The sequence below is a fragment of the Lemur catta genome, chromosome 14, assembly GCF_020740605.2.
Source record: "Lemur catta isolate mLemCat1 chromosome 14, mLemCat1.pri, whole genome shotgun sequence".
Classification (NCBI taxonomy): Eukaryota; Metazoa; Chordata; class Mammalia; order Primates; family Lemuridae; genus Lemur; species Lemur catta.
The window spans coordinates 47323760-47337001 of record NC_059141.1 but is presented as its reverse complement, the minus strand read 5'-3'; the positions used below and the strand labels follow the sequence as shown (position 1 = coordinate 47337001).

At 38.9% G+C, this 13242-nt stretch overlaps 1 protein-coding gene across 1 annotated transcript in view; it reads right to left on the bottom strand.

Annotated features, from left to right (window-relative positions):
• The window catches only part of DDX50 (DExD-box helicase 50), a 35724-nt gene extending 27102 nt beyond the window's left edge, over positions 1-8622 (bottom strand). The window contains exons 1-4 of the mRNA XM_045569308.1: positions 8415-8622; positions 4594-4890; positions 1591-1666; positions 435-613 (exon numbers count right to left, since the gene is read on the bottom strand). Coding sequence (XP_045425264.1) covers positions 435-613; positions 1591-1666; positions 4594-4890; positions 8415-8501 — 639 coding nt within the window. The 5' untranslated portion in view covers positions 8502-8622. The remainder of the gene's footprint in view (positions 1-434; positions 614-1590; positions 1667-4593; positions 4891-8414) is intronic.
• Between the last annotated feature and the right edge of the window lie 4620 nt (positions 8623-13242).

Here is a 13242-nt window from a genome sequence, read left to right as displayed (position 1 = left end):
AGAAACTAGCAATATAATCTCCGTAATACTCTTCTTAAGAAGCCAACCAGTAAAATAAATGATACGGAACCAAATAAATTAACCTGTTTTTAGAAAATTCATTTGTTTAAAAGTAAAGCTCAGGACTGAAAAAAGAGAAGAAAAGGGTCACTAAATATATTAACCCTAAATACTACTCTAATAAGACCTGCTAGCCTCATAATACAAAGTTATCAAAGACATCTATGGATTTATACATGTTACATTCATATGCAATAACTATTTCACTTTAGCTTCACTTGAAATTTCTTTCTCTGAAAATCAATATATTTTTGCTTTATGCCACAGGGCTGACTTTTCTACCTTTGAGCTTAGGTACTTGAGCTTTGAATGAGTATAACTCTTTCTTTCCCTTTCCATTAATGTTTACAGCTTTTACTCCCTATAATGATTACCTTTGGTGAGCGGCTTTTTTTAATTGTTTCTTGATTTCTTTGGAGTTTTTCAATCAAGGGGATGGCAAAAGAGAATGTCTTTCCTGTTCCTGTCCGTGCTTGAGCTATTAAATCTTTTCCTTCATATACAGGACAAAAGGTCTTAACTTGAATGGGAAAGAGATATGTTACCCCTCGACCTGTAAAATGAGATTTCATTAAAATATTTCTTTAAAACTAACATTAGGAAAAAACATATTCATCTAAAAATGACAATACTGATTCCTCAATGTCTGCCTAAAGATACACCATCTAGTGACATTTACAGTTATTCCTACCGCAAACAGGAATTTATAAAAAAACTGGACTGAGTGCAGTGGCTAATGCCTGTAATCCCACCATCTTGGGAGGCCAAAGTTGGAGGATCACTTGGGGCCAAGAGTTCAAGACCAGCCTGGGCAACATAGCAAGACTCCATCTCTACAAAAAATAGAAAAATTAGCCAGGCATGATGGCATGTGCCTGTAGTCCCAGCTACTTGGGAGGCTGAAGCAAGAGTATCACTTGAGCCCAGGAGTTTGAGATTACAGTGAGCTATGACTGGGCCACTGCATTTTAGCCTGGGTGACAAAGTGAGAACCTGTATCAAAAAAAGAATTACAAAAAAAATTGGTCTAAAGCAAGGTGCCATGGCTCACGCCTATAATCCTAACACTTGGGATGTTGGGATGTTGAGGTAGGAGGATTGCTTGAGGTCAGGAGTTCGAGACCAGTCTGAGCAAGGGCAAGACCACACTTCTACAAAAAATAGAAAAATTAGCTAGGCATGGTGGCACACACCTGCAGTTCCAGCTACTCAGGAGACTGAGGCAGGAGGATTGCTTGAGCCCAGGAGTTGGAGGTTGCAGTAAGCTACAATGACACCACTGCATTCTCGCCTGGGCGACAGAGTGAGACTCTGTCTCAGAAAAACAAGTGGTCTAAACTTTTGGCAAATATATATAATTCTTAAGGCTAAAAACAGCAGAATATCGAAAAAGATGATGTAGAAATAACTGCAATTAAGAAAGTGCTATTTCTCTATGCTTTTTATATTCTCTTTTTGGTCAAAAGAGGCATGAGAGTTCTACAAAATCTATTAGATTTCCAATTACATATCCATTAAGATTCACAGTACCTTTCAGAAGCTTTATAGTTTCTTCAGAAATAGGAAAATTGGAGAAGGCTCCCTCTTTCTGTTCACGTGTTAGAGTCTGTCAAAATGAAAGCAAAGTTTTAAATAATACAGTTTATATTCTTCCTTGTTTACCATTTTTAATTTTACTAAACAAATTAACTTTCGTTAGTACTTACAAAAAATGTATAGATTAACTCACAAGGAAAATTAGTGGGAAATTATTTTAATTTCAAATAAGTATCCCTTTAAATAGCAAGCTTACTTAATACATTTTCCCATAGTAAATTTTTTGTTTTGGTTTGTTTTTTGAGACAGAGTCTTGCTCTGTTGCCCGGGCTAGAGTACCATGGCATCAGCCTAATTCACAGCAACCTCAAATTCCCAGGCTCAAGCAATCCTTCTGCCTCAGCCTCCCGAGTAGCTGGGACTACAGGCGTGTGCCACCACACCCAGCTAATTTTTTCTATATATAATTTTAGTTGTCCAGACAATTTCTTTCTATTTTTAGTAGAGACGAGTCTTTCTCTTGCTCAGGCTGGTCTCGAACTCCTGACCTTGAGCGATCCTCCCTCCTCGGCTTCCCAGAGTGCTAGAATTACAGGCATGAGCCACCGTGCCCGGCCTCCCATAGTAAATTTTTAAATGTTTAACTCACCCATAAAACTCCCTTTAGAAATACATCTACTGTATAAATTTATATCTCCATTTGACTAAGATATTATAAAAGTTATTTAATAATCTAAACCATACTTATATAGATAATATTAATTATAAAGATTAACATAAGCCTATAAACTAAATTACATAATGAGGAAAGTATACTTTTTCAAAAAATGAAAGTTAAAAATTTATTCTATGGCTTTAAAAAGCTTTTTTTTTTTAGGTCACTAACATAGGGGAAAGTTCTTGTAAACTTAAAGACTTCCCTAACATATACTCAAGTTACCATGATGTTATCATTTAACATTTATTGAAAACTTTGTGTACCAGTCAATGTGTATACACAACAAAGACACTATGTCTACCCAGTAAACTTTATTACTCATGTGTTTAAAGAAAGTAGTTTCAGAACCACACACAACAGCTATTTGCAAACTGGGAACCAGATAAAAGAAATAATTTCAAATTCAAATTGTAAGCCATTTAAACAAACCTCAACGCTGTTATCTTTTTAAGATTAAAAGAAAAAAAAATTATTACAAAAGTAATACATTTTCATTGTAGAAATTTTAGAAACCATAAACAGAAACAAATTTAAAAAGTTATCTATTATATAATCCACTCAGCTGAAGCCACATATGAAACATACCCCTCCAATCCTTACTCTATCCACACAAAAAATTTTTCAACAGAAATAAGATCATAGTGTATATACTGTTTTATAACCTCCTTTTTAAACAAAATAGACGGAATATCTTTCTAACATTCTTGTATATCCCTTGGGATAGCTGTATTCTATTGTACAGATAGCATACCTTATTAAACTAATTGCCTACTATCAGACATTTAGAATGTTTAAATTTTCTGCTATTATCAACAATATTACTGTGATAAGAATACTTATTCATAAAGCTCTGCATACTTCTTGATTATCCCTTTAGGATAAATTCCTAGAAATAGAATTCCTGAAATCTAATACGATCTAAACAAAATAATAAAGTTAAACCTATTATAATACAGAGCATTGGACCAGCCAAAATCCCAACAGAGCAAGCAGCAACCTATACATTCTACTACTAGCAATACAGATTTATAGGGCCTCATTTAGCTCAAATGACATACGCACTTCCTGACAAATAGCAAACTCCTACAAACAAAAAACACCACATTATGGGGCAAGAATTCAGTATCTTTTCCCAAAGCTCCCTAAAAATTACCCATTAAATTAAGCTCAAATGTATTTAAGTATAAGATTTAAAGAATTACTGATTATCAAGAATTAAGAATATCAATCAAAGTTGTTTCTTTGTGAAGACCTGAGTAATTTACTAACAATTTCTAACACCTAGATAAACCTGTGAACTTTCGTATAGGAAAACTATTAAATACTTTTAAACAAATTCTGTACAAGAAAATATCTAGTCTAACAGTTACTAGCAAAAGCAGTGGGTCAAGAATGCAGATTCTATACTAAGCATATTTACTGCACCTTCCAAAAAATTAATACCCAGGAGGACAAATTTCTTTAGATCATTTTTATGGCTTTTTGTTCTTGTGACAGAGTCTCACTCTGTCGCCCTGGGTAGAGTGCAATGGCATGATCGTAGCTCACTGCAACCTCAAACTCCTGGGCTCAAGGGATCTTCCTGCCTCAGCCTCTTGAGTAGCTGGGACTACGGACTTATGCCACAACATCTGGATAATTTTTCCATTTTTAGTAGAGACGGGTCTCATTCTTGCTCAGGCTGGTCTTGAACTCCTGGCCTCCAGCAATCCTCCCGCCCCAGAGTGCTAGGATTACAGACATGAGCAATCGCTCATTTTTATGTTTTATTCCTGTTTTAAAAATGCAAACAGCTTTACACTGAGACACAGTTAAGATCTAAAGATCATTTAACATTGCTATTGTTACAGAAGCAGAAAAAGCAGAAAGCAAAATATACAAAGTCAAGAAGATTTCTGTACCTTGTTGCAGGAAGTCAGAAGTCAATTCACAAGTACTGGTAGGGATTAAAATAACCATAAGAAATGCAAGTAGGTGACTATCCATAAGCAATTGAGAAAAACTGTTCAGGAACCCAACTGTACAGGAAGGGTTTAAATTTGACTATTCTCCCACTCTTACACCAAGAAAAAGGTAATACAATGAAAGAAACAAGGGCCAAAGGAAAAAGGGCCAAAGGAAAAAGGGTCAGCCTTCACCTCCTCAGAGACTCTCCAGTCCAACTGAGAGTGCTGGACACTAAGCAGGAAATGTTATAAAATCAATTCTAGTTAGCCTAAAAAATCAAATCAGCCTGTATTTTGAGGATAATGTCAAATGCAAAATAAAAGTATCCATACCTCCTCCAGTTTATTATCATTTGATTTATGAGTAGAACTATCTAAGGACGATACTCGCTTTGATTTTTTTTCATATTCATCAATATCTCCATTTGGTAGATCTTTTCTTCTTGACTTATGAGATTTAGAGAATTCATCTGAAAGTCTATTAAATCCTTCCTCAGTGTCTCCATTTAGCTTCTCTTTCGTTTTAGCTTTTTTGGGCTTGGGAGCATCCAGGTTATCCACAATACCATTTTCTCTTGCTTCTGATTTCTCATCTGAGTCATAATGGTGCCTTGACTTCCTTCTATCACTCTGTGGACAAAGAAGCAATGACAAGAGGCTCAAAAGGTTTCCTTTTAAGACTCTAGGGAAGTTAGAGCATGACTTCCTCACCACTTAAAAGCTCATTCTACAGTACTTTTGAAAACCTACCTGGTAGAAATCCAGACTAGTTACTAAAAGCCAAGCTCTAGGGCTCACCTGTTGCTATCTTTCTCATCCCATCCCTTGCATTCTCAAGTCTCACCCTTTAGCCCCTCTCTAATACCATCATAAGATTTAAGGGAATAGCTTCTCAGGAAAAGAATGACAACCCCAGAATTATAAATTAAAAAACAAACAAACAAAACTAACATTTCCAAGAAAAAAAATTAATATTTATTGAGTACCTACCCAGTATTGCGTAATGTGTTTTCAGCTTATCTTGTTTAAATCTTCATAACAACCCTATAAGGGAAGTACAGGTCCATAACCCTTATCCAAAATTCCGATATCCATAAAGCTCTGAAAACCGAAAGTGTTTTTTGTAACTTATTTGGAGGCAAAACCTAACCTGACCTGAACTGATCTGATGGTAAAATTTACTTTTTTTTTAAATTTGTGCAATCCTTCAGAAACAAAATGGCAAAATTTAACTTGAACTAATGTGAGGCTATTTATAATCTTTATTAATCCCACTTAGTATGATTATTCATATTTAATATTAATGTATTCGATTGTAAGTTTCAGGTCCCAAACCCTGCTGGGGTGTTCCCCTCCTAAAAATTCCCAGAATTCTGAATTCCAAAACACATCTAGTTCCAAGGATTTTGGATAAGGGATAGTGAACCTGTATCACCTTTTTACAGATGAAGGAACAAAAGTTCTAGGGGGTTAAGTAACTTGCCAAAGACCCACATATAGGATTGCCTGCAAGTGGAAGTGCTAGAAATTGAATCTAGCACTGTCTGGCTTGAAAGCCTATGCTCTTTGCACATCATGCTTTCTCCCTGAACTTAAGAATTGACAGGTTTTAAAGAAAAATAAAACTATATAATTCACATAAAAGTCCAACTGCTATGCTTTCATGGAAGGACAGTAATCCTGGAACTTTTTTTAAAATTTTATTTAGTTAATAGAACTTAAAAAAATAAAGCAGGCTTCTGCAACTTCAGTTTTAAAATGACAAACTGGTGACCAGTGTTTAAATATTTGCAGAACACAAGAAATGATTTGGAAATTTAAGCACTTCTTCAGAATTACTTTGCCAAGATAGTAGTGATTAGTGATAGCAAAAACTACTACCACAAAATTTTCACCATGACTTACACAATTTTTAGTGTTCTTTCACATACAATTTTGTCATCTTCAAGACAGGAGTTGCTGTAAAAATTGAATAACACAATATGTGTGAAAATGCTTTGTAGTTAACATGTTACGTCATTTGATCTTTAGTTAACTGCACTAGCACACATCTCCCCAAACAAATAGGTTCTATAGAAACTAGATTTATTTATAGAGTTGGCTTTGGGGTTTGAATTGCTCCTGGGCCCTGCACTTCAGGGAGAAGTTGAAACAAGGCAAAGTGAGAACTCTCAGTCTAAGCCCAGCAACATGCCAAGGTGATGAATTACATCATTCCACTTTGGACCCACAGTACTTGACACTCTCCGTTTCTTTGGTTTCTTTTACACTCTATATGTCCTTCTTATCCTCTTACCTTTATCACATCTTCTTCAATGGTTCCTCTCCCTCCTCCTTCTGTGGATGTTCCTTAAATCTTTCTGTATTCTTTCATACCGTTTTCATAGCTTCAACACACACTTTCAGACTCCCTTCCTCACCTGCATTCCAATTCTAAGAACCTAAGGACCAGTTCCATATCTCAACACATCCAAACCAAAGTTACCTTCATCTCAACACCAGACCACTACTCTCATGCTCTACTTCTATTAGTTGGCATTCCAATCCAATCATTTCCTAATCTCCAGTTATCCTTCATAGTTAAAGGGCCATCAACAAAGTATTTCTGGAGAATTGACAACATGAAAGCCATCAACTTACAAGAACATGGTGAAATGTAAGGATGGACAAAGATAAGGTCATTTTCCTTAAGAATATTTGGGAAAGATACACACAGGAAAAATGAGCTAATTTTACAAGGAAGCACATAATAAATGCCAACTGAATGACAAAGATAGTCACTGGAACAAGAATTCAAAGGGGAATGAGATTACTGTACACTAGAGTGGTTAGAAAAGACTAGACCTTGACAGATGGATGGGATTTGGATGCAAAAGGAAAGACAAGTATTTCAAGATGAGCCAAAATTAAAATAACTGCTTGGTGATTCCACTTACACTCTACTCTAGGTACCTACAGTAGTCAAATGCAAAGAGACAGAAAGTAGAATGATGGTTGCCACAGGTGGGAAGAGAGCTAAATGGGAGTTAGTACTTAGTGGGCACAGAGTTTCAGTTTGGGATGATGAAAAAATTCTGGAGACAGATGGTAGTTACGGTTGCAGAACAATGTAAATATACTTAATGCCACAGAACTACACACTTAAAAATGGCTAATATGGTAAATTTTAAGTTATGTATATTTTGCCACAAAAGAAAACTGGTTGGCTGCAATGGCAAGTTTACCTTAATGATAAGGTCAGAGGGGTAGGTTCTGCTAAGCCTATACAAAATAAAGCTCTTTTATTTTTGGCAAATGTCAGCCTTCAAATACTGCCACCTTAGCCTCCTCAGCTCTATTTTCTTTTCTGTAGGTTAAATACCTGTGCATTTTTCAGCACCATGTGATCCCCTAATTATTCTGGGATTTTTGTCCCCCTTTTCTTTTCCTTTTTTTTGGAAGGCAGGGAAAGAGAAGTCTCTACAACTCCTCTACAGGCACCTTGAGGGCAGGAGCCATTTCTTATACTTATTTAGTTTAAACTCCTTGGTGCTCAGCAAAGAGTATGATATAAATTAGGCTCAATAAATACCTGCAGATTGAATGAAAATACTGACAGTGAGGGCTATTAATAACACAACCCACACAATCTCCATCACTGCCAAATCCTGACAACGCTGACTGACACTTTTCCTTAAGCCTCTATAGACCAGTTATCAAGGTTTGTAAAAAAAAAATCTTTCCTCAAGATTCTTGCACACAGGACGGGGTGACAGAGAAGCAACACATATTCAAGGCAATCATTTTTCGTAATCATCTTCTAAGGCGCCAATGAGAACCAAAGACAGGCCTTGCTACTTGAGAAAGAGGAAAGAAAGAACAGATTTCGTGGTGATGGGAGCTTGAGTCTGCCCATCTTTTAGGAAAGATTCAGGCGCCAACGGGAAGGGATGAGGAGCCACGGGGGGCCGGCCCAAAGCCCAGGACTGTCCTTCTCCAGGTCGGGAGCGTGGAGGTGGGAATGGTCCCTGAGCGACCTCACAGGGCCGAGGGCGGCGCGAGAGGAGGCCCTCGGATGCTCCGGCCGGGTTCTGACAGGCCATCATCAGGCATAGTTTCCCTCCCCGCCCAAGCCGGCGCAGCCCAAAAGGAGGCGCGGCCCTTCCTCAGCGCACCTTTTGCCTCTCCTTCCTCTGGCTCTCGGACTCCTCCAAGGGTGCTTCCAGCTCCATAATGTCCCCCCAGAGGAGTTTCCCAGGCATTACTGGCCGCCGCCGCCTCCCTCCAGGCACAGTGGCCACAACCACCTACGGGCAGCGACGGCGTGAAAGGAAGCGGGGGTAGGCTGGCCGCCCGGCCAGGGCAATGCGTCACTTCCGGGACACGCACCGCACGGCGGGGGGGAACGATGATCCCGGAAACTCTAGTTTTAAACTCTCCCCTAGCGCCGCAACCTCCCAGCCAATGAGTGTGAGCGATCTCGACGGGCCCACCCTTGTTCTGAAGTGATTGGCTTCTAGAGTAAAACCCTGGCCAATCTCCGTGAAGGACGTGCACACTGATTAGTATAAATGGTTCGGTGTCTCTTCCCCTCCCCCACTCCGAACACTTCGCTTCGGCACCTCGGATACTCTTTGGAGCGTCCCAGTGTGCACTGCCAGGGCAGGGAAGCCCCTGACGGCGGCAGAGAGGGGCCGGCGCACGCAGCAGGCCCGTGCCGAAGCGAGCGCGGAGCGCCACGCGCTGCCCTGCCATTCGCCGCCGGAAGCTGCAGCCCTTCCTCCCGCCCATTGCGGGGGGAGGCGTTAACGTCCAACCGCTTCGGGCGAGGCCAGAAAGAGGCCTGGCTTTGGTGGGGAGGGACTTCGTGCGGTCTCAAGTGGGGCAGATGGGCTTGAAGTGAAGGCCGGGACCGGACGGACATCCGTCCCTGAAGTCTTAGGTTTTAGTCACGCAGTTGGTCTTTGGTTCATTTTAGTCCTCACGCTCCCCATTTGACATAAGAGGAAACTAAATCCAAGAAAGGAGTTTACTTATCTGAAGTCATACAATCAGTTAATGGCATAGTCAAGACTAGAGAATCGTTATCTTCTGAATCCGAGATCAGTGCTTTCTCTGCCACGTCAACCTGAAAACTTGAGTTTCAAAAAAAGCGTTTTGGGGAAGATGCTCCCATGAAACGAGTGGGAAAAACCTGAAGAAACCTAACAGTTTCTGCTAGGAAGAAAACAAGCCTAAATGCCTTCGACAGATTATGTGTTGGCAGTGAACTAAAAAGAGCTTAATTTTACTGATGGGGATTAACTGCCCCTGCATCACAATCTTATACAAAACTGAAACCTTTGACAATACTAAGAGTAACTTCCTTGGCATACGTATGACTTTTCTTACATCACCAGTACGGGCTAGTTGGCTTTCTTTTCAGAGCCATTTTTGTCTCTTCATGATCTTTTCGACCCAGCCACTCTACTCTTGAGTGGAGAACAAGAAACTAAACTGAGATGTAGGCTCAGGGGTATTCTCACAAACTACTTGATAATGTCTAAGACACCAGCCTTACACAACCTGAGCATCAAACTCACATCTTAGCAAAATTACAAATCGCTGTTATGTCGTGAAGTTTGAGAATTGGTCCTGAATAGCTGGAACCACAAATGTTAAGTCTGTGATTGCTTCAGGCCTTCTCCATAAGTATGGATTGGCCTGAAGTCAAGGGTTGTATGTTTAAACATAACCTTATCGATTCAATACTTATTAACACAAGGAGTGTTCAGCTAATGATGATAGAAAAATGCACCTCTCTCCCTAGATTATGAGGATAGCTGTGCATCTCTAGATCTGTCCTTTTCTAAATCCTTTTGTCCCAATACCTCACACCTACTCCCAATTTTCCCATGGTAAAAGTCTTTATAGCCCTACAACAGGGTACAATTTGTGATAAAAAACACAGAGTAGATGTGGCTAAGAATGCCACACATAAAATTGGGATAAAAGGAACAGATGTTAGTATCTTGTAGTTAAAGGTCAAACGAGGATGAAGTAAAGTTTTAGCTCTTCAGAACTCTATTTTTGGTATTCACTTGTAAGTCAGAAGTCCTGAGATCAGGTCTGAAGAAGGAAAGGACTAAACTGTTCCATTCTCCTTAATCAAGTGACTCACAAGTACACTTGTGTTTTTCAGAATGACCTTCTGTGACTTGCAACACTATAAACACTGCCTTTCTAAGCCCTAAACTCACTGAACCAAATCTCTAGCTGCTGTCTATGTCAAGTGGAAAGGGCAAGTGTAAACTGATGCCTGAGTTACTTGACCAAGGAGTGGCTTAGCTGAAAAAATTTTGGGTTCTGCACTATAAGAGTTCTCAGTGGATATCATCTTGCCTCAGTTAGCTAGAAAACTTGGGAATGGAATACAGGCATAGAGAATTTTTTTTCTTCATATTTGCTCCCTCTATAAATCTCACGAGATTTGTCTGATGATGAGATTTGGAGGCATAGGGGAAAGCATAAATGTACATGAACAATTAAAATGAACAGTAATTCAAAATATAATCTTAATAGAACATCTTTATCTTCCAAATATCTTACCCGAGTCACGGATGTACTTCCTTTCGCAAAAAAGTTGAGTGCTTTACCTGCTACTCTTTGTTCCAAGGTTGAATAAAGATTTTCTTTGCTTTTGGCCTCAGCTAAATTAAACTCTGTAACCTTTAAGATATAAAAACAAGATGGCTATTTCCAAATTTGCCTCTCTGATCATTTTCAAAACTTACAAGGCTATATTTTTATTTTTACTCCATGATTTGAAAGTAAAAGGTAAAAACAGCCATCAAATACAACATTTTGCATCTGCATGCCAATCTTATGTGACAAGAGAACCATTATTTTTAAATGCTATGACATGGAAATAGTTTAAGGGGCGGTTATAAATTGACTAAGACATTGGGGGCACAGAATGAGTACAAAGGGAAAGGCAGAAAGTATTATAAAAACAATGAGAGGGAAGAGGGTGTTTTTCCCATTGTCATGTGACCTTGGCCAACTCAACTCTAACATCTGTTGTTAGTAAAGTGAGGACAATAATGCTTACAGTGTAGGAAATTGGATCATTTGATATAACAGCACTACAGAAGTAATGTACAGAGATGCTTACCTTTGCTTGAGGTTTTTGACAGCATTAAAAGCAGCCATCTTTGAGCACATTTATCACACATATATTTATGTATGTATCTACCTCCTAATTCAAATCTTCTCTGTTTTTTTTTTTTTTTTTTTTTTTGGAGACAGAGTGTCACTCGGTGTCCTGGGTAGAGTGCAGTGAGGGTGGGTCACCGCAAGCTCCAGGTCCCGGGCTGTGAGTGATCCTCGTGCCTCAGCCTCCCGGGTAGCTGGGACTACAGGCGCTTGCCAGAGCGCCCGGCTGGGTTTTGTTGGTTTTGAGTTTTTTTTTGGTCTTTTTTGTGATTTTTTGTTTACGGCGACGGGGTCTCACTGCGCTCGGGCTGGTGTGGAACCGGCGAGCTGCAGCTATCCGCCTGCCGCCTCAGCCTCCCAAGAAGCTGGGACTACAGGCGTGAGTCACCGCGCCCGGCCTAATTCAAATCTTTAGAACAGCTTTTTAAATGTTTAACCGTTGGAGAGACATCGTGCTGTTTCCTTAGTCAATTACTTTGTAGATGTTTTGAATCCCGTGGTAGGAAAGAGGGTTTCAGAGTTACATCGGTCATCCCAGAAGAGGGCACTATTACCCAAGAAGTGTTTGGAAGCTGCTTGTTAAAGAGGGAAAATGCATCTAAGCTTTCCAAAGGGAGGAAGATATATGAGATGCCAGCAAAGTAGCCATGAGTTTGTATTTGATATACCCTCATTCTTGTTTCATGACTCTGATGTCTCTCTTCCCCGAGCCCTGTTAAGCAATAGCCTGTTTTCCCCATTTCCCAAAAACCTTCTCAGGTAGCTATACTCAATGCAGTGGATCCCAATCTTTTCACTTCTATAGGCTCTTTCCATTATTTTTTCCCATGGATTTGACATTTGAAGTATATTGTCTGCTAAATTGCATTTAGTAATAATTGACTCATGGTCATTCTTCTAATCTATGAATAAAACACAAATGCAGTTTAACAGTGTCACACCAGCACGGGATAGGATTACATTAATGAGCTGGTGTAATTTCAACCACTGGCAAAGAAACTTAATGTTTTAGTTAGCAAGAAGTTAGATTAGGCAAAGGAAATGTACGATTTCTATTAGGATTTTTGAAATATTGAAAAGAGCTTGCAAAGAACTCAGCTACTCTTTAGGGACTCCTAGGACTCTAAAATCCCAGATGAGAGAGGATAAACAGTATCTCACATTGTATGAATGTCTACAATAAGCCCATAGTTTGTATATTTTATTCCTATTTATAAAATAAGGTATTAACTGTAAACTTGTTAGCTAAAAGCATAATACCTCCCCCAAGCATACATGTATTTTGATGAAAGATATATTTTGTAATCTTTACCCAAAGGACTAAATCTGTAATGGAGGAATTCCAGACAAACTGACAAAAACAGGGGACCTGTATAGTAGGCCATGTATTTATCAGGCAAGTTTTGTGTCTATATAAATATATTAAAATTATACACATATATATTTATAATAATATTAGGTACTTCCTACATTGGACACTTTTGATAGATCATCCCAAAATCTCACAACAATCCTGTAAGGTACATATCATTACTATCTCCCTTTTACAAATAAGAAAACTGAATCAGAGAAGTTTCACAACTTGCTCCATCACACAGCTACCCAAGATGGGATTGGGATTCAAACTTCTGTGTGAATCCTAAGCTCAGATCATCAAGCTGCCTCAAGAAAACAGTTTTCTCATTAGAGAATAGACTGCAATAGGAAAGTGAAATAAAGAACTAAAATTTCCACAAAAAAAGCAATTATTGGGGAAAAAAATGCAGGTCACCTATTTTATAGAATAATTTCCCAAATGACAATTTAATA